The sequence below is a fragment of the Juglans regia genome, chromosome 11 (assembly GCF_001411555.2).
Source record: "Juglans regia cultivar Chandler chromosome 11, Walnut 2.0, whole genome shotgun sequence".
In the NCBI taxonomy this organism is placed as follows: domain Eukaryota; kingdom Viridiplantae; phylum Streptophyta; class Magnoliopsida; order Fagales; family Juglandaceae; genus Juglans; species Juglans regia.
Genome location: NC_049911.1, coordinates 31,470,783 through 31,491,484, shown reverse-complemented (window position 1 = coordinate 31,491,484; position 20,702 = coordinate 31,470,783). Strand labels below are relative to the sequence as shown.

General features: G+C 34.6%; 2 protein-coding genes across 3 annotated transcripts; both read right to left on the bottom strand.

Annotated features, from left to right (window-relative positions):
- Window positions 1–1,308: 1,308 nt before the first annotated feature.
- On the bottom strand, window positions 1,309–7,422 carry LOC109019159 (casein kinase II subunit alpha-2-like). The gene is made up of 11 exons (XM_035695347.1): window positions 7,384–7,422; window positions 7,128–7,300; window positions 6,767–6,831; window positions 6,103–6,297; window positions 5,176–5,333; window positions 4,023–4,113; window positions 3,836–3,901; window positions 2,999–3,081; window positions 2,616–2,679; window positions 2,415–2,516; window positions 1,309–1,646 (listed from the first exon to the last, which is right to left on the bottom strand). The coding sequence occupies exons 2-11, from the start codon at window positions 7,180–7,182 to the stop codon at window positions 1,593–1,595; spliced, it is 933 nt and encodes a 310-aa protein (XP_035551240.1). The 5' UTR covers window positions 7,183–7,300; window positions 7,384–7,422; the 3' UTR covers window positions 1,309–1,592.
- Window positions 7,423–9,131: 1,709 nt separating this feature from the next.
- Window positions 9,132–18,956, bottom strand: LOC109013974 (transcription initiation factor TFIID subunit 4b). 2 transcript variants are annotated; one of them, XM_035695673.1, is made up of 16 exons: window positions 18,628–18,956; window positions 18,430–18,535; window positions 16,691–17,238; window positions 16,470–16,565; window positions 16,284–16,352; window positions 15,606–16,166; window positions 15,387–15,527; window positions 14,661–14,785; window positions 14,455–14,542; window positions 14,203–14,338; window positions 14,032–14,087; window positions 13,901–13,957; window positions 13,681–13,821; window positions 13,465–13,530; window positions 13,121–13,376; window positions 9,132–9,450 (listed from the first exon to the last, which is right to left on the bottom strand). In XM_035695673.1, exons 1-16 carry the CDS (start codon window positions 18,664–18,666, stop codon window positions 9,278–9,280), a joined length of 2,658 nt encoding a protein of 885 aa, XP_035551566.1. In that variant the 5' UTR covers window positions 18,667–18,956; the 3' UTR covers window positions 9,132–9,277. The 2 variants fall into 2 exon arrangements, with proteins under 2 accessions (XP_035551566.1, XP_035551565.1); XM_035695672.1 differs by having other exon boundaries at window positions 15,387–16,166.
- Window positions 18,957–20,702: the final 1,746 nt, after the last annotated feature.

Genomic DNA, 20,702 nt, shown 5'->3' with positions numbered 1-20,702 from the left:
AATTTTTTCATGTAGATAATTCAATTTTAAACATGTCATACCGTAACCTCTAATGAAAAATTCAAAACACAAACAATCATGGCATATCATCAATTACATGCTTTTAAACTCATTCCAAAGCATCAAACAACATGTAATCTTATTCATATGAGCGAAAACAAGCAGCATAGGCTCTGATACCAATGTTAAATAATGTTAAATCGAATTACCTAGATAAGCAAAATTCTCACAAGATCGGATCTTTACTCGTCTTACAATCCATGTCACTTTATTGTTTGCACTTCTACGTCGCTTAGGAGGTTACTAGAGTCTCCTAAAAAATTTCACGCATTGAGATCTAGATGGTTTTGCTAAAAAAATGAAGAGAGATGAGAGTTTTTATCTTTTTACTAGACTTTTTCACTCACCACATTTAATGTACGTAGACTCTTATTTAAAGAGTTTTCAGACTTGAAAGTTAAATAACTTCCTCACCCATGTGGACACAACTTGGTCATAAAATTTATCCACTACCAACATTTAGCAATAGAAGTCATTTGACTATGGTTGATTTAAAAATAAGTCCGTGAATTAAAATCTTTTAACCAATGTAGAAAAAGTGGATATACCCTTTCCATCTACTGGTTGTACTTTTTGTTATTGTTTGAGTATCCTGGTATTAATTCCTATTAACTTCAGGTTTAGGGAAATGTTGTTTTTACTTTTAGATTTTATCAAGATAGCTTCAGCAAATCATGGGCTCCTTTTGGGATTCTAATTTGCTAAAATTGGTGCAAATATCACTGCATCTTGTTAATTGTTATGCCCCGCAGAAAAGATGACTGGAAGTCGCTTGCTTACGGGTTTGAAAGAAAAATAAAAAATAAAAAAGACCAAACCACCATTCAATATAGCATTAGCAGACGAGAGGTCACCAATTCAAGATCAAGTGAATCATAGACACAGAATGAGCTTCAGGGGCTGTGGTGCTACAAAATTCTTGAGAGGCAAAATCTCTCCATTGAGAAGTTATGGGGGCAATTATTTCACAACTTTCGATTAAAATTTTATTATTTTTTGAATTCAAATCAAATCTAGTATCTATATCATTTTTCTTGCGGGATGACACATAAAAATAAGCGTAACATCTCAAGTAAAAATACCTTAATGTTTACGGACTCCCAATCCCTAACCTCCGGTCGCCCAAAAAAAACCCATTATAAAAAAACTATAGAGCCAACGCAATTGGGGACTCATCCATAGCCGTTGAAGACATGCTAATATGTACCGTGTTAAGGTAGGAATTACAGCTCTCAGAAGGGAAGAAAGGGGAGAAAAAACCAGAGCATTTAATAGTTCCTATTACGAACAACAGAAGTATCCAGAGCCCGGGAAACTTCACGTAAAAATTAGGAGCTAACCAAACAATACACAGTGGAAGTGCAAGCTAAAAAGAAAAAAGAAAAAAAAGAGCAAACGGAACATCTGTGCCAGACCAACCACCTAATCTATGTATCTATTTGTCAGGTAGTCATCAAACAATCTACAAAACGTATAAATGGCCTGGATGGAATATGAACCTGCTTAAAAAAGGAATTCTCATGTGGCTAGGATTACCGTGTCCTGCTGTTCTCTGCACTTCTCACCTGGTGGAAATATGGATGAGCCTGAAGTACAAATAAATGAATTAGAATTTAGAAAACCAGATTATAGCACGAGAAAGCGCCTGCTATACAACTGTAATCAAGAAGAGTGAAGGCTGGGTTCTTCAAGAATCGGAACATGAGATTTAAAAAGTTAAAACTGAAGAAACCAATATCCGTCAGACTGAGTTTTAGGACAATTGCAATAAAATAAAATAAAACTATATTCTCAAGTTATAAGCATCATCAATGGGTTTAAATTCCGATAACAATCTAGGAGCTACGACAACTTGAGGTCCAAGTATCTTAATTAGCAGATACCGCATAAACCAAGAATGAAATTATGTCAAAGAGCATTAATTGAAACTAGATCCCATCCCTAGGGTGTGAACTCTGCACATCTTAATCTGAAAAAACAATTACAAAGCATATGCTTATGCTTTTGCAAGCTCAGAAGAGGTAGTAGGCAGAGGCAGGGAAAAGAGAGGGTAAAGCTTTGAAGTTCTTTCTCAAAAAAGGTAACCCAGAGAAGACATGCTCCAGCCCTACACCCAGTAAAATACCTAATACAAAACCAGCATTCCAAAGGAATGATAGAAATCAAGATTTCTTATCCTCGGTGCTGAAATTTACTCCTTAGGCTGAATAGAAAATGATAGAGAAAAAAAATTGAATAAAAAATGTCCAAACAGTGTCCCAACTATAAGCCTGCCGATGATCAAACTAGTGCAACCAGCATAGGAATAAGGATGCTATTAATTGAAAAAAAAAAAGGTGGGGAGGAAACAGAACCCCAGAGAGAGAGAGAGAGAGAGAGAGGTATGCCATTGCTTCTCTTGCTGTAAGCCTATCCTGATGATCATATCGATGGAGCTTATCTAGAAAATCAATGGCCTGCATGTCACAAATAAAGACAAAAGAATCAAGACTAGTGTGGAGAAAGATAAACAAACTTGGTCAATCTTATGTTTTTCGACATTTTAACGAAATTACCTCGTGGGAAACTAGATGCTGATTGTCTGCATTTATAAATCTCGGCCATGGCTTCCTGATGTGTCTGCAGTAGGGCAAAATAAGATGGTATGCCATATATGAGTACCAAGGCCAAAGAAATATCATCTTATTCATTCAAGAAGTTTTGTCTAAAACAGGAAAATGATGCAGTAAAATGGCATCCTTATGCCATGGAGAGGCTGAAGACTTGGCTTTTTTAAGGGGTAAGATTTAAACCCCAAACCCATCATAACCCCATGCATCTTTGCGCCACCATGGCAAAATTGAGAATGGTTGTTCTTAAATTGCAATCAACGTTTAAGTTAGATATTACTTGGCATGCTTGTGAGGCAAAGTAACCATAAGGGAGTTGTTAGGTGTACCTTCCAACGAGAGCATCAAGCTGAGGATCAAGCACTAGATTATATTTGTTCAAATATGCATTTAACTCATCTGTCCCAAGAACCTAAAGAAAAATGACCAATTTTAAATGACAAAGCTTTCCAGCAATCACCATTCATCACTAAGAAATATATGAGCACCGAGAACGTACAGTTGTTAAATGAATAAATGTCAGTTTCTTAGCTGTCTATGAAACCTCAACATTGCAGTAAAGTAAAATTATTCTTCTTTTCAATAACTGCTTGCTTCTAATCAAGCACTCAAAGATGGGGACATTTGGACAACATCATGTTTTAAACTTTCACCTACTAACTTCTTGTGGGTGTATTTAAGGGCTACATTAGTTTCACTAACTACAATGGAAATTTCGGGCTGTGCATGCATTTCCTTTCCTTTCTAGGCTCCTATAAATTGAAAGCATTTGTCATGTTGGACCACGATCCCAACATGGACTCCCGCTCACTTAGTGCCACGACCATCAACTTTGGTTATTCTTTTTGGTTGCACATATTGCAGCAGCTTGGGTTAAGCCAGAGTTTAGGTATCAGATAAGCATAGCAGTCAAAGTATGCACCTTGCGTAGCAGCAACTCTAGGAAAAGCTAGAGCCCTTTAACAGCAAGGCAAGCATGCTGCATGGTCAACCCAAAGCCCAAAGTATTGATCATCGCTATGAGTAAAACTAAAAAGTTCTCGGACGCCTCTTAAAGTACTATGACAGAAAAACCAAAACTTTCAGCAGATTTTAAAATTTTAAAAGCACATATAAGCAAAGGATTGACTATAATTCTAAAGATCTAAGGAACATAACAAAATGACCTTGGCAATTTTGAAAAGCTGGTCATGATTGTCATGCCCATAAAAGAATGGCTCCTTTCGGAAAATCTGCAGGGGGAAGAAACACCCTATTTAGAAACATCATCATGGAAAACAAGAAAAATGTCATGGCACTTCCAAGCAACTTTGACATGATGAAAGGAATGCACAGTTCCAACATAAGTCTTACCATTCCTGCAAACATGCAGCCCAGGCTCCACATGTCCAATGAATAGTCATAGTCTTGTAAGTTGACAAGTAGCTCAGGCCCCTTAAAATACCTTAATAAAATGGATAAAATTATATAATCTCTGTAAAATAGATAGTGTGTGCATGATTCACAGATCACGACTTTACAAAATCTAAACTATGGGCCAACCACTCAAACTATTTTCTTGCTGAACAATAATGAAACTCTAATTAGCTTATATATCAGAGATCAGTGAATTTTTTACGAAAAATTGATCAACATATGCAAAAGCTGACAAAAACCAAGATACTAAGAACTTCCAAAAATTGTATTGAATTTAAGGGGATCCACTAACAGAATTATTATGCCTAACAAATTTTTCCAATTTTGTTGCTATAAAGGGAAATGTAGGTAGAGTATTAGTTTTTACACATGTAACATGCTCATTAAACAATGAATGGCACAATATACATGAACATTATTAAATGACAGGTTCGGCAGTTTTTAATACTTTGTTCCTCTAGTAGTTCGGCAGTGGTCGATCTACTAGCAAGCTGGACCAGCCTTCATACTTGCTCCCGTGTGGCAGCTGCATGGAAGATGATTCATTTGTGTATTATGTGGTGCATTTGGTTGGAAAGGAATGAGAGGTGTTTTAATAACACTGAACGTAATGTAGATGAATTATGGAAATTCTTTACAAGTTCGTTTTCTGCCATTGTACTCAATGGAGGGGATGTCAATGAATTTTTGTCATCGCTTTTTTTAACTATAGAATGTAACTAGGTGTTTCTCTTGTATACTTCATGTGTACATGGGCTTGCTTCACCTATTTCTAGGTTGATGAATAAAATTTTTTACTTATAAAAAAATATATATATTATAATGGGCCGAGTTTCCATGATTTTCTTGTCCTTTACGCTATTTCTAATTAGGTGTTCCTTTTGTGTACTACCTGTATACTTGGATTATGCCTTTAACATTTTTTAACAAAATCTTCAATTACAATAAAAAATATAATATAGATATACACTAATCAGGACAAATGTTCAAAAGATAAGCATCTTGTTGAACCCATAATTGAATCATAACATGAGGATATAGAAAATCACATGGCTCAATTAAAGAGTTAGTTAAATCCAAGTAGGCTCACCTCGAAGCTACACGAACATTATACTCTTTACCAGGATGGTAGAACTCAGCTAGACCCCAATCAATCAAGCGAAGTTTCCGCATCTCATGGTCAATCATAATATTGTGTGGCTTGACATCTCTATGCATAATGCCTTGTGAATGGCAGTATTCCAATGCCTGCACTCACAAATGGCATGAATTAGTTAAGTACACATTGCTACATCAAGTACACATCAGAAATTTAGGCCCCGTTTGGATATGCAGTTGGTCTCGTAACATCTCAACATCCAAACACTATTCAAACACAAATACTTTTTAATTTCTCTTTCATTACAACTTTTCCAAACTTCCATATAAAATACAAAAAACAATTCAACTTTTTCAAATCCCAAAACAAAAATTATATTAAAAAATTATATTATAGCAATATTTTAACTTTATAATATTTTTATTCAACTTTTTCTCTCTCCTTTCCCAAAACCCAATAAAAATCTTAACTCAAACTATTTTACTACTATTTACAAATTTCTTATCTCATCTGATGACTATCCAAACAACGCCTTAATGTCTTTGACAATTAACCAAAAAGTTGTTATCAATATATGAAAATGAGAAGCACTGTGATGAAAGGCAAATGATTTTTTTCCTTTATTTTTTTAAAGTTTCGACCACAATACATCATTTGAAGTAGAGGGTGAATTTGTGGTTTCAAGACCCAAAAGGTGCATGTGAAAAAAAGGAATGTAACCGTTCCGGTAGAGAGAAGTCTGCTACTTCTTTTAATAGTTAATGCCATACATTCTTTTCTGTTGTGATTCATGAATCAAATAATCAATTTCAACAATTAAATAGTTCACTAAGCATGATACCAAAATCAAGCAGTGATATCGAAAGAGTTTAAACACAGTCTCGGTGGCCACTTAATTTGCAATGATCAGATGAAAACCTTGAGAAGCTCGAATATATAGTAGCGTATGTCATAATCAGTCAGCGTTGGGTACAAAACTTTAGAATCTGTACTGTTCACATATTCAAAGACCAAGCTAGGAGTCTTTGAGTGCTGATCTCTAACAATATCAAGCAGCTTCACAACATTTGGGCCTCCACAAAGATTCTGTAGTATTTTAATCTCTCTCTTTATCTGCACGAATATCATATCACATTAATGTGCATAAAAAAGAATCACCAAGAATTAGCAAGGTAAGATTTTAAGTAAAACACCAATCTCGGGGAACAGCTACACGTTCTGTAAAAATAATTTATCGACCCCTTAATTCGGAATATATGTAGAGTCGAGCTTCTTTATTAATGAAAAAAAGAAGAAGATTGAATTAGTATGATCTGCTTCCTGTCATGGTTCTTTTATTGGAAAAGCAACACATTAAATGGGGACTCCACTCGAAACTCAATGGTCAATGCTACATGGTTGAGCGCTCATAATCTTTGGATGACAGCTATTGGAATTTGAGGGCCAAAAGGCATACCGACACCCCAGCCACAGGCATATAAAGAAAAGACACGTTAAAATGCAAAAAAACCACTCACCTTCTTTTTCTTAACAGGTTTAAGGATCTAGATAATGCATTTCTCATTGCTCGGAATATTTATACCTTCAAACACCTCACTGTATTTTCCCCTTCCCACTTTTCGAACAACCTCATAGTCATCTTGGTCACTGAGTACAAACGAGAGAAGAAATAATTATGCAACGCACACTTGAACGCAGAAAAAACAAAACTCAATAATTTAATATTACTCATAGAGGAGAAACGATCCAGGGCTTCGGGGAGCAAAATTCCCCGATGAGTTCTATTTGGCAGGTATTCCTCCACCTACTTGCATCTGCCTTGTACCGCAAGATAATACTAGTAATTTCGAAATTAAACAGCCCTAGATCCCATCCGAGGATGACTAATACAAGAAGAATAATATGAAAGCAAAATTCTAAGACACAATTGTATATATCAGTACCCCCATTGAACGGTGAGAGACTCGTAGTCCCAGTAATCTCTCGGGCGATGAACATTGACGTCGGCGTAAACCCGAGCCCTGGACATGGCTTGCCCCGAACACTCGGACGAAAACGACCTCCACCTTGTTTTGCAAGCTTTATTCGGGTCGACGATAATAAAGAGGGCCCCGACCTAAGGCAATAAACATACAGAAGTTGCAACCAATTTTGATTGCAACTGGAAAAGTGAAATGAAAACACCCTGAACTCATTCACCTTACCGGCGTTCGTAACTTCTTCAATTTCTGTTGTAAGAGGCCGACCACCCGTTTGTTTTCGCAATCATTTTCATTATATTTAATTATTATAATTTTTTAAAATATTAATATAAAATAAAATAAATAATTTAATTTATTTAAATTTTAAAATAAAAATAATATTAAAATATATATTTTAATAATATTTTATACAAACGAGATTTTTTATATGTATATTATTAGAATATATATTTTAATATAAATTTTGTTTTATAATTTAAAAAAATTAAATTATTTTTTATGTTTTATTTAAAAATTTAAAAAAATTATAATGATTAAATAATAATTAAATAAAAAATTAAAAAGTTAAAATTAAAAAATATTTATATTTAAATGATGTTTGAAAATAAGATGAGATTGGTTCCTAAATTAGACCTAAGTCTAATATTTTTCTTAAACAACAAATTTTGATTATAAATTTACTTATTTTTGTTAGTTTTATATTCTGTGTTTTTCAACCATTTTAATTTTATAATCGGTTTATTTTGGTTTTAGATTTGAATTTTATTTTAAAACTTAAATTTTCTTAATCTTTTAGTTGATGAGCCATGTTCATTGAATAATTTTAATTTTTTTAAAATATTTGTACTTTGTCTCGCATGTTTTCATACGACTGATTCTAACATACAAATAAATGTTACCCTATTATTTTTCACCATTAATTAATAAAACCCCATCGGACTAACCATTTTGGTAATTAGCATTACTTATCGTTGTGATTTTCTATTGAATAATGTCAGATAGAGGTTTAGGCTCATCTTTTAAAAAAATTGGAGAAATTAAAGACTCTCGTAAGAAAAATCTACTTGATCATGTTTTTTTTCAAAAAAAAGTGTCCAAAACTTGCATATTCTAAGATTTTATCCAGACTTTAAAAAAAATAAAAATTAACCAGGGACCATTTTCAACGTAGGCAAACCCAAAATGCCAAATGGCAATTTTCTCTTAAGAGTAATACTACTTGTCATTTATTTTATTATCATCTTCTTATCATCTCATAATATAGTATTAAATAATTAAAAATTATTTATTATATTTTATTTATAGACTATTATTTAATGCAACGTCAATGGATGTTGAGATGATATTTATAGAAAAATAATAATAATTTGTCCAGAATAAAAAAAAACCGGCTAAAAGCAAACTATAGACATTAATAAAACTTGTTTTGCTTAAGTTGGGATAGCGATGTTACTGCAGCCTAAAGGATTGTTTGGATTTAGAGTTGATATCAACTCATCTTATCTAATTTTTATAACTTTTCAAATAAAATATAATAAATAATTTAACTTTTTCCTATCTCAAAATAAAAATTATATTAAAAAATTATATTACAATAATATTTTATTCAATTTTCATCTCATTTCATCTCAACTCAACTCAACTCACTATTTAAACATTCCCTAAAATTGCAAAGTCTGACCGGTTTACGTGGTGGTGGATATCAACAAATTTAAATATAATTTAAATATAATTTTTATTTTAAAATTTGAAAAAGTAGTATTATTTATTATGTTTTATTTGAAAGTTTGAAAATTTTGTAATGATTAAATAAAAAACTAAAGATTTTAAAATTGAAAAATATTTTGTGTTTGATTATATGAGAATATTTGAGAATAATTGTGTTGTGAAACGAATTGTTTACAATCATATGACAGTTATGACTTGTGCAAGACTAACTGCTGCTCCTAGGGTAAGCCATTCTGCTTTCTGCAAGAATAAATATCACAAGGCTATATACCATTTGGCGAATATCACAATAGCTTAAGAAAAGAGAAAGAGCACAATGCTTCAAACGGGTAAACACTGATTATCTTGGCAATACAAGCTGAAAAACATGTACCATGCTTCACTCATTCAGCAGTGCCATCAGAACGAATTTTCTCATATAGGCGATATATCAGATTAGACCTAGACATCTGGGGTTCCCTTTCCAGGACTGCAATAACATCCTTAACGGAGATGCTACGAGCCACCCGGGTTTGAGTTGCAATAGCTTGGTTCCTTCCAGATTTTCTAAGAGGCCCTGTTTTTTAGGGGAGAAGGAACAAATTAAGGAACACGTCCTACAGAGTGAGAATGTATAAAGGGTATTTTGTCAATAAAAGTGCTCGGCTAAACTGAAAAGGAAAGCAAATAAGTCAAAGTTACTCATCAATGATTCAATGGTCTTTCCTGTAGCGGATTTGCAGTGATTAGGGGTGTGCATCCGGACCGGTTTTTTTTCCAGTCCGGTCCGGTCCGGAACCCATAAATCCGGGTGTATCCAGACGGGTGAGAAGAATCCGGATTCGGTTACGGATCCAATTCGGTGACTTGGTTATGGATAACCGGGTCATTTAAAAAAAAAAACGCATAATGCTGCAAAATCTCTAACTTTCAAATCCCTTCTCCCTTTTTGAATCCCTACGCAGTCTCTTGTCCTACTCTCTTTGACGCAGCCTCTCTTCTCCTACTCTCTTTCTTTTCTCCTTTCTCTTCTCCTTTCGAAGTCCTTTGCAGTTTGCGCATTTGGAAGAGAGACGCGGAGGCTACCATCCAACATTTTTTAAGTCTAAGAGCATTGACATTGGCTTCATCAAAGTTATCTCTAAATTTTGATGAAAAGTACATAATTTCTATAAATCCAAAACTTTCCTAGCCATAACTCCATATTGAATTCATCAAAATAATAATATAATATTATTTTTTTAAATTTTTTTTTTTTTCATATTTACACTAATCATATGTTGATTAATAATTTAATTCGATTCTTACATTATTATTACAAGACGGTTGGAGATTAAACGTGAATAAAAAAGACCTTTGGAGATTAAAAGTAAATAGGGCTGCATTAGATTTGATGAATGAATAGTAGACTTTCAAATTTGAAGAAACCTATAGATTTACTGTAGATCAAAATTTCACATTTATCTATTTGACTAATCCAATGCAGCCCTATTTTGATGAAATTCATCAAATTTTGCATTTGGCTATGCTTTTGATGAAGCCAATACTGATGCTCTAAGCTCGTAAGGTATATTTCTCAAGCCCTTCACTACTATGTCATCTCTCTTTCTCTACACTGTTAGTTTCTGTACGGTATGGTCATCTCTCTTTTTCTACTTTGTTAGTTTCTATAAATGATGGGTTTTGGGATTTTTGATTATGAGTGTTGGGTTTTTTTTGTAAACGATTTGTGTTTTGGGATTTTTGTGTTTTAGGATTTTATTGTATTTTTGGGTGTTTTAGGGTTTAATTGTAAACGACCGAGTTATGAAAGAGAGAATAAGAGGGGGTTTTTTTTTTCTTATGTATGATATGAGTGGTTGTTTCAGATGGGGAGGGTTTGTTTCTGGTTTTGGGGAATTAACCAAGGTTTTTGCTTCATGTTCTCCCATTTTCGGACTTTCAGTTGACTTCTTTCAATTAAAATGAATTTTTCAGTGGGTATAACTCTATTTCTGCTATAGAACACTCTGCCGGTTGTTTTATTAATTTATACATTATTATAAGGGCTAGGTATTTCTAGTGTACATGGGATTGATGTAATTCTTGAATTACATCAATTATTTAGTCTTAATTTCGTAAGTAGAAGAAGTGTCTTTCCCATATTGATACTCATTGTTGTAGATATTTGGTTGGTAATTAAAACATTTATATGGTCTATTAACAGTTCAGTGGCAAGCTTGACAGTTTAGATTATGATTGGTATTTTGCTCTTAAAACATATTCTTGTAGATCTCTCGATTTGGTATCCTTCTTGTATTAAATTTACGACCGAGTTATGAAAGAGAGAATAAGAGGGGTTTTTTTTTCTTATGTATGATATGAGTGGTTGTTTCAGATGGGGAGGGTTTGTTTCTGGTTTTGGGGAATTAACCAAGGTTTTTGCATATTATTTTTGTGGGCAAGGTGGGTTTGTTTCTGGTTTTGGGGAATTAACCAAGGTTTTTGTTTCATGTTCTCCCATTTTCAGACTTAATCAATTATTTAGTCTTAATTTCGAAGTAGAAGATGTGTCTTTCCCATATTGATACTCATTGTTGTTTTTTTTCCTTGTTCCTTTTTCTCTTCTGCGTTTTCTTCTTTCTTTTCCTGCTCCTAGCTTACATGACTACATTGGTTCTGGTTTTTGTACAATTTTAGATCACAAAAACTATTAATAATTAGCTTATACTTCTGCATAACTCCTACATAATTATTCAAGTTATGCAGTGCTTTTTGAATCTTCTGCACAATGAACTTGGGGTCATTATAGCTTACATGACTACATTGGTTCTGTGTTTTGAAAAAGTGTAAAATGTGAAGAAAATTATGGTACAACAGATTTGTTTTAATTGGCCAAGCTTCTTAATCAGATATGAACCCTCTTTTTAAGGTACATAGATATCAACTGTCATGCATGCTTCTTAATCTGTTTTCCTCTACCATGTGTGTTGCTTATCTTTGTGAATCATTATTTCTCCTATCTGAGAATAGAAATGACAACAGGTTGTAGCTAAAATGAAAAGCAAGTACATGGCAGGAACATTCACCAAAAAGAAGACATGTAAGCTAAGCTTCATAACAAAAAATAAGCTACTTGGTGTATTAGATTAATAGAAAAGATAGATGATTCTGGAATGAGAAAATGTATCTGATACTGAAGTCTCTAAACATGCCCTTGTTTTGTTTTCAGGTGTAGAGTGTACTAGAAGAAAGAAGACTTTTTATTGGTGATATAGACCCAAGAACTAAAGTTGTAAGACAGTAATTATTGTAGTGTCTTTGTGAGGTTTTGTTTTAAGGAGATGTTTGGATTCGAATATGACTTGAGATGAGTTGAGATGGATTGTGAATAGTAATGAGATGAGTTATGAATAGTAGTGAGATTTGTGAGTTAAAGTTGCTGAATAGTAATGAATAATAGTGAAATAAGTTGAGATGAGTTGAGATGAGCTGAGCTGAGATGAACTGTGAATACAAACATCTCCTAAGTTTTATTCTCTTGTTCTTTTTTACTTTTTCACATATATGAAACTGTTTTTCACAAATTATAGTTTTCATTTTTCTGTTGTAATTGATGTTGTTGGCAGCTTATGGAGAGAGTCCAGTAGAAAATTTTCCCTCAATTCCAGATTCAAGATGTGAAGACTAATGCATTTTGTTCTTTGTAAATTTATGTTTTAGTTTAATTAGTTGTGATGTATTAATATTTCTTTTGTTCTTTGTAAATTTATGTTTTACATTGTGTGGTAACAACAATATTATTTATTTATTTTGTTCTTTAATTTATTTATTTTTTATAAAAACCTTTTAAAAAGTGTTTAAATAATTTTTTTTTAAAATCTAGGCAATTTGCGTATCATAATTTTTTTTAAAAATATTAGTGCTATATAAACATTTTTTTAATTTTAGTTTTCTTTAAAAAAAAAAAGTATTAACAATCCGGATTATAGTGAAAAATCTGGGTTATGCATATGGAAATCCGGATTATGGTGAAAAATCCAGATTTATAGTGAAAAATCCAGATATCTGGTTACAAACCGGATATCCGGATTGAATCCGGTTATCCGCCCGGATTCTTTCCAGATTAATCCGGGCAGATAACCGCCCGGATTTTACCATCTGGATCCAGATACGGATGCACACCCCTAGCAGTGATATCTAATATTAACTAGATTATTGCCAGCTACATAACTATAAAAACTGTCATCAATTTAAAGCATACTTACCAAAAGCAGCAATAGAAGCTGTGTTTCCCCTTTTCTCTGCATCCTGATTCTCTTTTCTTCCAGATGTCGATAGAGGCTTGCGACTTGCATCTTTACCTGGCTGAGAGCCAGATGCATCCGTCACTCCTTCACGTTTCTGCCGGGCTTGCTCAGCCATAAGTTGCCATTTTGACAGCATGTCATCTCCTCCAACAGCAGCACGGGCAGCAACATTGGCAGCTGTTGTCCTCATTTTGTCATCCTCCTCTTTGTTTGCCTGCACCAAAGCACATAGCAACATAAAAAGTTGAGAAATTGGTTTGAGTTAATTTAAAGTGGTTTGCATAATGAATTATCCTTGATACCTTAATGGACTTGGCACGACCTTCGTCTTTATCTTTCTCTCCATCAACTCCATTACTACCCTCGGGCTGTATTGGGAGGTTATATAGTAAATATCATCACAGGTACAAAGAAATTGATATAAAGTAGATATATTGTGTACTTGATAATATGCGTGTTTATACAAAGTAGTACTCAAGGAGCTCGGTTTACATCTCATAAAATGCGGAGGCACTCACTTCATTAAGTCTCCGGAGCCTCTCTGCTTCAGCCTGTTTTTTATCCCATTCCTCCCTAGCCTTCTTGTTCATTGTCATGATTTGATGTTGAACATCTGAGGTGATAAGAGTACGGTGTCTTGGTTTCTCAATATCAACTCGCTACAGAGATGCAAATTCAGAGCAATTTAATTACAGATAATATGAGTCAGAAGAAAGAAAGAAAAGAGGAAGCACTTGCCTGTTTTGATAGTCTTATTAGATTACTTATGAGTCCACGCATTCTTTCCTCCACACACTGAAGATTTAGTTTTCCATAAGAACACATGTAAGCCTCAATAAAGAAAAAGGACCAAGTAGCTAGCATCTCACCAATGACAAGCATCGCTCCACATCATTGCTTGTACTCTTCAAGCCACATTTGGCCACTGCCACACAGACAACACAGAAAATATCAGCTCGCCGATTTTAGTTGACAAGCAGTCATAGCACTGAGTGCAACGTGTATAGAATTAATGAAGAAATATTCACTATAGCATTAACTGATCTCTGCCAGTTTTTTCTGAAGTGGAGTTTTCTGCAAAATGAGTTTTTCTTCCTCTTCTTGCACAGCTCTTCGAGATGCTTCTGAAACTCGACTGTCTTCCTTGGGCCCAGAAAATAGCTGCTCTTCCTCTTCCTATTTAGTAGCAGAATGACAGAAGGTTTTTCAGCTTGTCTACTTTAATGAGAATTGTTTACTTAATTAGCTTATACTTCACAACAGGCAGAGGTCAAAATGGCATGATAGCATACCCTCAGATTGACTCCACTGACAGCAGTAACATCATTTAGTTGTTCAATGCTTTGATCCGAAAACGCCCCAGATACTTTTTGCTTTTTACTGTGGGGTGTCAGATAAATTATGCCTCAATAAAAGGTTAACATGGAGGATGAACGAAATCACTTTGAAATCATAGATATCATCCCCAGGCCATAATACAACAGAAAAAGACTTTCACCTTGGCAGAGGTTGTGATGAACCAAGGGCTTCAAGTGGTTTCTTCTGGCCAATAGAAGGCTTTTTGGAAGGTGTTCTTGAGTTAGTCCCAGCAGAAGAGGCTGCGGATTGGATCCGAGGCCCCAACTAAGAAAGTGTAGAAGCAAGAAGGAAATTAGCAAATTAGTCATCCATAAAAAAAAAAAAAAAAAGTGATTTACCAGACGAAGGCATGTACTTTGCATAAATATATTTAGCAGCACAAAATAAACCAGGGAGAACGGAAATCTAACAAAAAAAAAAGGCTGGATGCAATGAACTTTAACATGAAGTAATAAGAGGTATAATGGTATATTCTTAAACAAAATATTGCCCCATGAATAGATATCTGCACAAATGTACACAGCACAGAAGGCACAAAATAACAATACTGTATTATCAGTATAATTATGGAGCACATAAAACAGAAGTGACAAGATACAATTAATTAGAATAATCTCAATCTTCATCAGTCCTGAGTCCAACTTAAACAGCTATTTCTCAGCTATATATCTGACAAAATTCATATCATGTGCAATCACTAATTGCTTAGGGTTATATTATATGATGGCCAATAAACAGATCTTCAGTATCCTTGTATGAGCACCGTATTTGAAAATGGCAAGTAATCCTCAGTGACTTTAACTCTCCTCTGGCTCCAAATTGCCTCAGAGAAAAAGAAAAAAAGAAAAAAGAATCTAGAGATTACCGGGACAGTAGGATCCAACTGTGCTGCCATGGAAGGAGAAACTGAATTGGAAGGCATCATGCTCATTGATGTCGAAAGGCCAATCCTCGAAGACTGCTTCTCCAAAGCCTCATCGTTTACAGTTCCAGGGGTTGCATTTCCCTGCTCAAGCTGTGCAGCAGAATGAGAAGATAATCCATGTGGATGAGGAAAAGGGGGTTTGTGATGCGGCTCTGTAACCTGATCAATTGCTTCCTGTTTCACACCAGCCATTGATGGGGAAAGGGCAGAACTTTGTTCTTTATTTGTTGATGACTGCCAAGGAACCGGTATCTGTTGTGATGTTGAATTGTTTGCCAGGTGAGAAACAGATCCACCCTGAAGTCTCTTTGGATCATTGGTAGAATTTAGCCTCTCAAACTTAGGAATGCTCATCGTGTTCATTGCCTGTGTTGTCCCACTTAACTGAGTTGAATTTATGTTCTGATGTTGTGAGATTTGCCTTGTTTGTGCTTCATGAGTGTGTGTTTTGACAGATGATGTCAACGTATTGACATTTGTCCCAGAATATGGGTTATAATTACCACTGGTACTCCCATAAATGGAAGGAAAGTGCAAATGTTGTTGCTGCTGCTTGTTAAGTCCTTGTGTAGGAATTGAGGATTGTTCCCTTTCCGGATTGATGCCGCTTGCACTGGAAGAAGGCACTTGACTTCCTTGCCCTCCATGAGAATCTGACTGTCGATTCCCCTCTCGAGATTTCTGAGCATTGTTTTCTATACCTGGATAGCTTGAATCAGCCTGCATTTTAACAACTGAAGAGGTTATATGAGAAGGGTCTGCAGAAGAGTTTAAGCCCTTCTGATGAAGATTTGCTAATGAATGGAGATCATTGAATTATGTAGAACTAGCACTAACAGATGGCATCCGCTGAGGGTGTTGCCGTGCTGAAGCTTGAGCTTGCAACTGGAATTGGTTGGAACTGGGCTGCAACCATAAATCAGGCTGGTTTTAGCTTTGATTAGAACAAAGAGCACCACAAAACTGACTAAAACTATACCAAGATCTTTATAATCACGCCATGGTGTAATTGATACTTCTTACCTGTGATTGTATTTTCATTACTGCCAATTTGAGCATATGGTCTCCTACAATACTTCTCATGTGCCGGACGAACCCTTCTTTGGGGATCTCGTTTTTCTGGAAAAGCAATGGTAGTTGATAAATTAGTTTCAACAGGAAAATTAAGGATACACACATTTCAATCACACAGAAAAATGTACAAGTCGTATTAATCAATAATGAAACTGGTATCAGGGGTACACCTTTAGCTTAGCAAATATTGTTTGAAGTTGCATGGCTCTGTCTTTATCAAGTTGGGCTTGTAAAACAGGCAGCAACACTCCAAATGGTACTTGCCCAGGTCTAGAACGATTTATTGGGTTGCTTGCCTGTTCAGTGATTGTCGCCTGTTGATTACTCATTTTCTGTAATTTTGCGTATTGAGATTCACCTTCTAGACCAGGTCTTCTATCTGACTCATGTATTGAGATGGAAGGTTTTTCAGAAATCTGCATCCCACTTGTTTGGGGATTCTGTAGGGAATTATTTTGTGTCTGACCCTGTTGACTATCATCTTGGGATCTTTTCTCTGGCATTTGGACATTATTGAGAACATCTGGGGCATCACTCTGTTGTTGCTGATTTTCAATAACAGATGCATGTTGCTTTAGCTCCATTCCAGATAAAGGTTGTTCTAGCTGCTGGGCACCTTTTTGGTCTGGTTGAATTTGACATTCAATACTTTGATCTTGGTTAGCAGTTTCCCACTGTGGTAACTGACTGGGAGTATGATTGCTTACTTGAGACAAAACTGCCACAATATTCGTTGAAAGGGTTAAGAAATTGTTGGGCAGGAAATTTAAACCCATCGATTGAGTATTAGAGAAGACCAAAGACTTTTAATTGGAATGCTTGAGCTCTATATCTTCAATCTAGACCATAGATTAATAGCTAATAGGTAAGCTAAAAAAATTTTTCAAAAGCACAATCATAAATTAGCAGAAATAAGCTCATGATTGTAGGAAAATCACGTTAAAGGAAATACAGCTCTCAGATGCCCAGTCGCAAACCCTTGCAAAAACAATTCCCCTCCAAATAACAAGTTTTCACAAAATTTGAAACCCTTTTTGGGATAAAGGGGAAAAAGTAAAAAATATGAGACATAAAATTAGAATACGGGAATGAGGATAAAATATTAAATACTTCAACACTTCCAACTTAACATTAGAAGTTGGTACTGAACATCCAGCTAGCCTGGAACAGTCTGTCATCTACTTATGCAGAAAACAATATAACGATTATATATTAAGCAAACGATCTTGCACCTTGCAAATGATTTATTAATCCAGTCCAAAAGCTCACTGACTGCAATCATAATCAATACATTGGGTTCAAAATAAAGTGCAATAACAGCGATTTAGCTCAATAATTAAGTTCCAAGTTCACGCTGACAGGAACTATAGAACATCCATCCATAAGACCCACACAACAAACAATAGTAAAAGGTGCACTCTTGGCTTCTATTGATAACTTATCATTTAATTATTTAGGCCCCAGTTCTCTTCAAAATCAAACAGTGGATGAAACAAAAATGCTAGAAGATTCTTGAACATGACTTCTACTAAAACCAGAAATCTAAACAATGGTTAGAACGTTTTTCATCTACAACACAAAAAATTCTAAACTTCATCTGTTATCATAATCAGCTGCAAAATTAACATGATATTCACTTGATACTCCACCATACACGAAGCCAACTACAAGCTTTAATCTACTGCTTTATTGTGTGGATTTAATTCAGAAATAATTCTAAGCAAACATTCAGCATATTTAATTCCTTAGATAATAGCTGCTGGCAAAATTTGAGCAACTTTAAATAATTTTTCATTTTTTTAAGACAGGTGTGGATATATTCGTGTACGGCGCATCCTAATCTGAAAATTCTATTAATTGCCCTACTATTAAGAACGTGTAAAATGGAGGAGAAAACAAAAGAACGCACCTTTATCTGAATCAGAGTTCTGTGAAGTGGAGGCATCTCCGCCTATGTCTCTGTTTAGGGCAGCCTGGAACGCCTCCACGTCTGCCCCCGAATGCATACTCTCGTCCTGCGCGCAACCAAAACGCAACAAAAGATAAATCTAATCTCAATTTTCCAAAATCCCACGCACACACGGAAAGAGAGACGGAGAGAGAGTACCTCGTCTTCCTCGAGAAGCTTCATTATGGAAGGGTCCATGATATCGTGTATCCGCGCACTGCCTTGGGGAATTTTAATCTCACCGGTGGGTGATTGGGCGAATCTAGGTCCTCTGGAATATAAATTAATATTTATTCACGACAGATTGAAGGAGATTAGAAAGAACAATTTTCTTAACAATTTCTTTCTGTACGGAATAAATGAATGGCATCCTTGACTGCCTGTGGGAAAAATAACAATAGAAGGAAAACAGAAGAAGAAGAAGAAGAAGAGGAGCTTATCATAGTAAATGCGAGTGTTTGTGTATAAATAGGGATCCTCTCACCCGATATCGTTTCATAAGCCCGCACAGTTCTTTTTACTTTCATTTTATTATCCAATTTTACGTTGATTCAAGAGTGCTCATCCGGGAATACCCGGCCGCCCAAAACCCGGGCCAGGTTTCGCGCGGTTTCGATTTGGGTATACCCAAGCCGCAATCTAGATGAATAAAATATGTAATATCCAATTGCAATCAATAAAATATGCGGTAATATATATATAGCTTATATTTTGCACCAACGTCCATATATAGGTTATAAGACAGATTTTTTAACCATTCAATAATTTCTGTAATTGTATCTTCTCTTCATTATACAGTTTAATACAATTCATTTTTAAAGTGATTTAGGATGACAAAATAAATTGAGATTCTAAATCAGTCATGAACTCAACAAATATTTCGTGCTCCACTAGCCTAAAAAATAATTCTCACCTAATAAAAAGCTTAGCGGTTGACACCTTAAGTTTTTCTGCATCATACTTTACTGCACCTTATGGGCTACACACTCTTCTCTTTGCATTCCTCTTAACACGAGAGGATTGATTTTTTCCAACTCCTTTAAATCTAAGAGCATTAGTATTGGATTATGCATATGCAAATGTAAAATTTACATACTATGACATGATTTTGCATTTGACTATTCCACTCGAAACTTATTCCCACATTGAATTATCTATCTATTAGTTAAAATAATAATAAAATATTATAAATTTAATAATTTTTTTCTATTCTTTTTCCTATTATTATTTTTTTCTAAATTAGGAGCTACATGGAAATATTAATGTTTTATACTATTAATTTTTTTGTTCTATATCAATACTTGTTCCTTTACTAGGCTTGATGCACTTTGTATAGAGGTTAGACTGGAAAAGCAACTACTTCACATTGGAAAAATCGAGGGAAGCAAGAGGAAGAAAATAATAAACAAACATTTGGTTGAACTACAGTATCAAGTCAAATATGATTGAAGAAGTTGAATCATTGTAGCTAAAAGTCATTTGGTTTTACACTTGCATAATCCAATGCAGCCCATTTTCATGTTTTATTAGCCATTTGAGCTTTTGCATTTGCATTTGGATATTTCAATGCGAATGCTCTAAGAGGTTTTACATGCATTTTGGGGATGGTGTATCATAGATGAAGTGATATTCTTGTAGTTGCAACTATATTGCTTAGCGCAATAATTGCATTGAACTTTTAGGTTATTGTGATCAATATGTTGCACTTTAGTAAAGTGTTCCCAAATTACTGATTGGTTACTAGGTTTTTTTTTTGGGTAAAAATGAGATAGAACGGGTAGGTTTTTGTGTATATATGAATGAAATGATTGGAATACTCCATGCTCCTCTATATCCACTGGAATAGATGAGGAGTCATCACCAATCTCTTGGGTTGTACCGGCATTACAACTCACATAATCTTCTTTTATCTGTAATTGAGTAATGAAATACAGTAGAATAAAAAATCAAACACAGCACACCGAGTGTGAATATAAAAATAAGACTCAAATTATATCTAAAGAAAAATTAATCATGTGTATATATATATATATATATGTATCTAAACTAATTAACAAGTTATTTGTAATTAATGAGATATTGGCAAACTGTTTTACAGATCACCTTATTAGAGAAGAAAACATGAAAAAGGCTAAAGAGTAATAAAAAAACCAAAGGCATGCAGCTCCCCGTTCTTTTGCTCTTTCTAACTTTAAAATCAAATATATTGTTGTTTCTAATTTGGTCATTTCAAG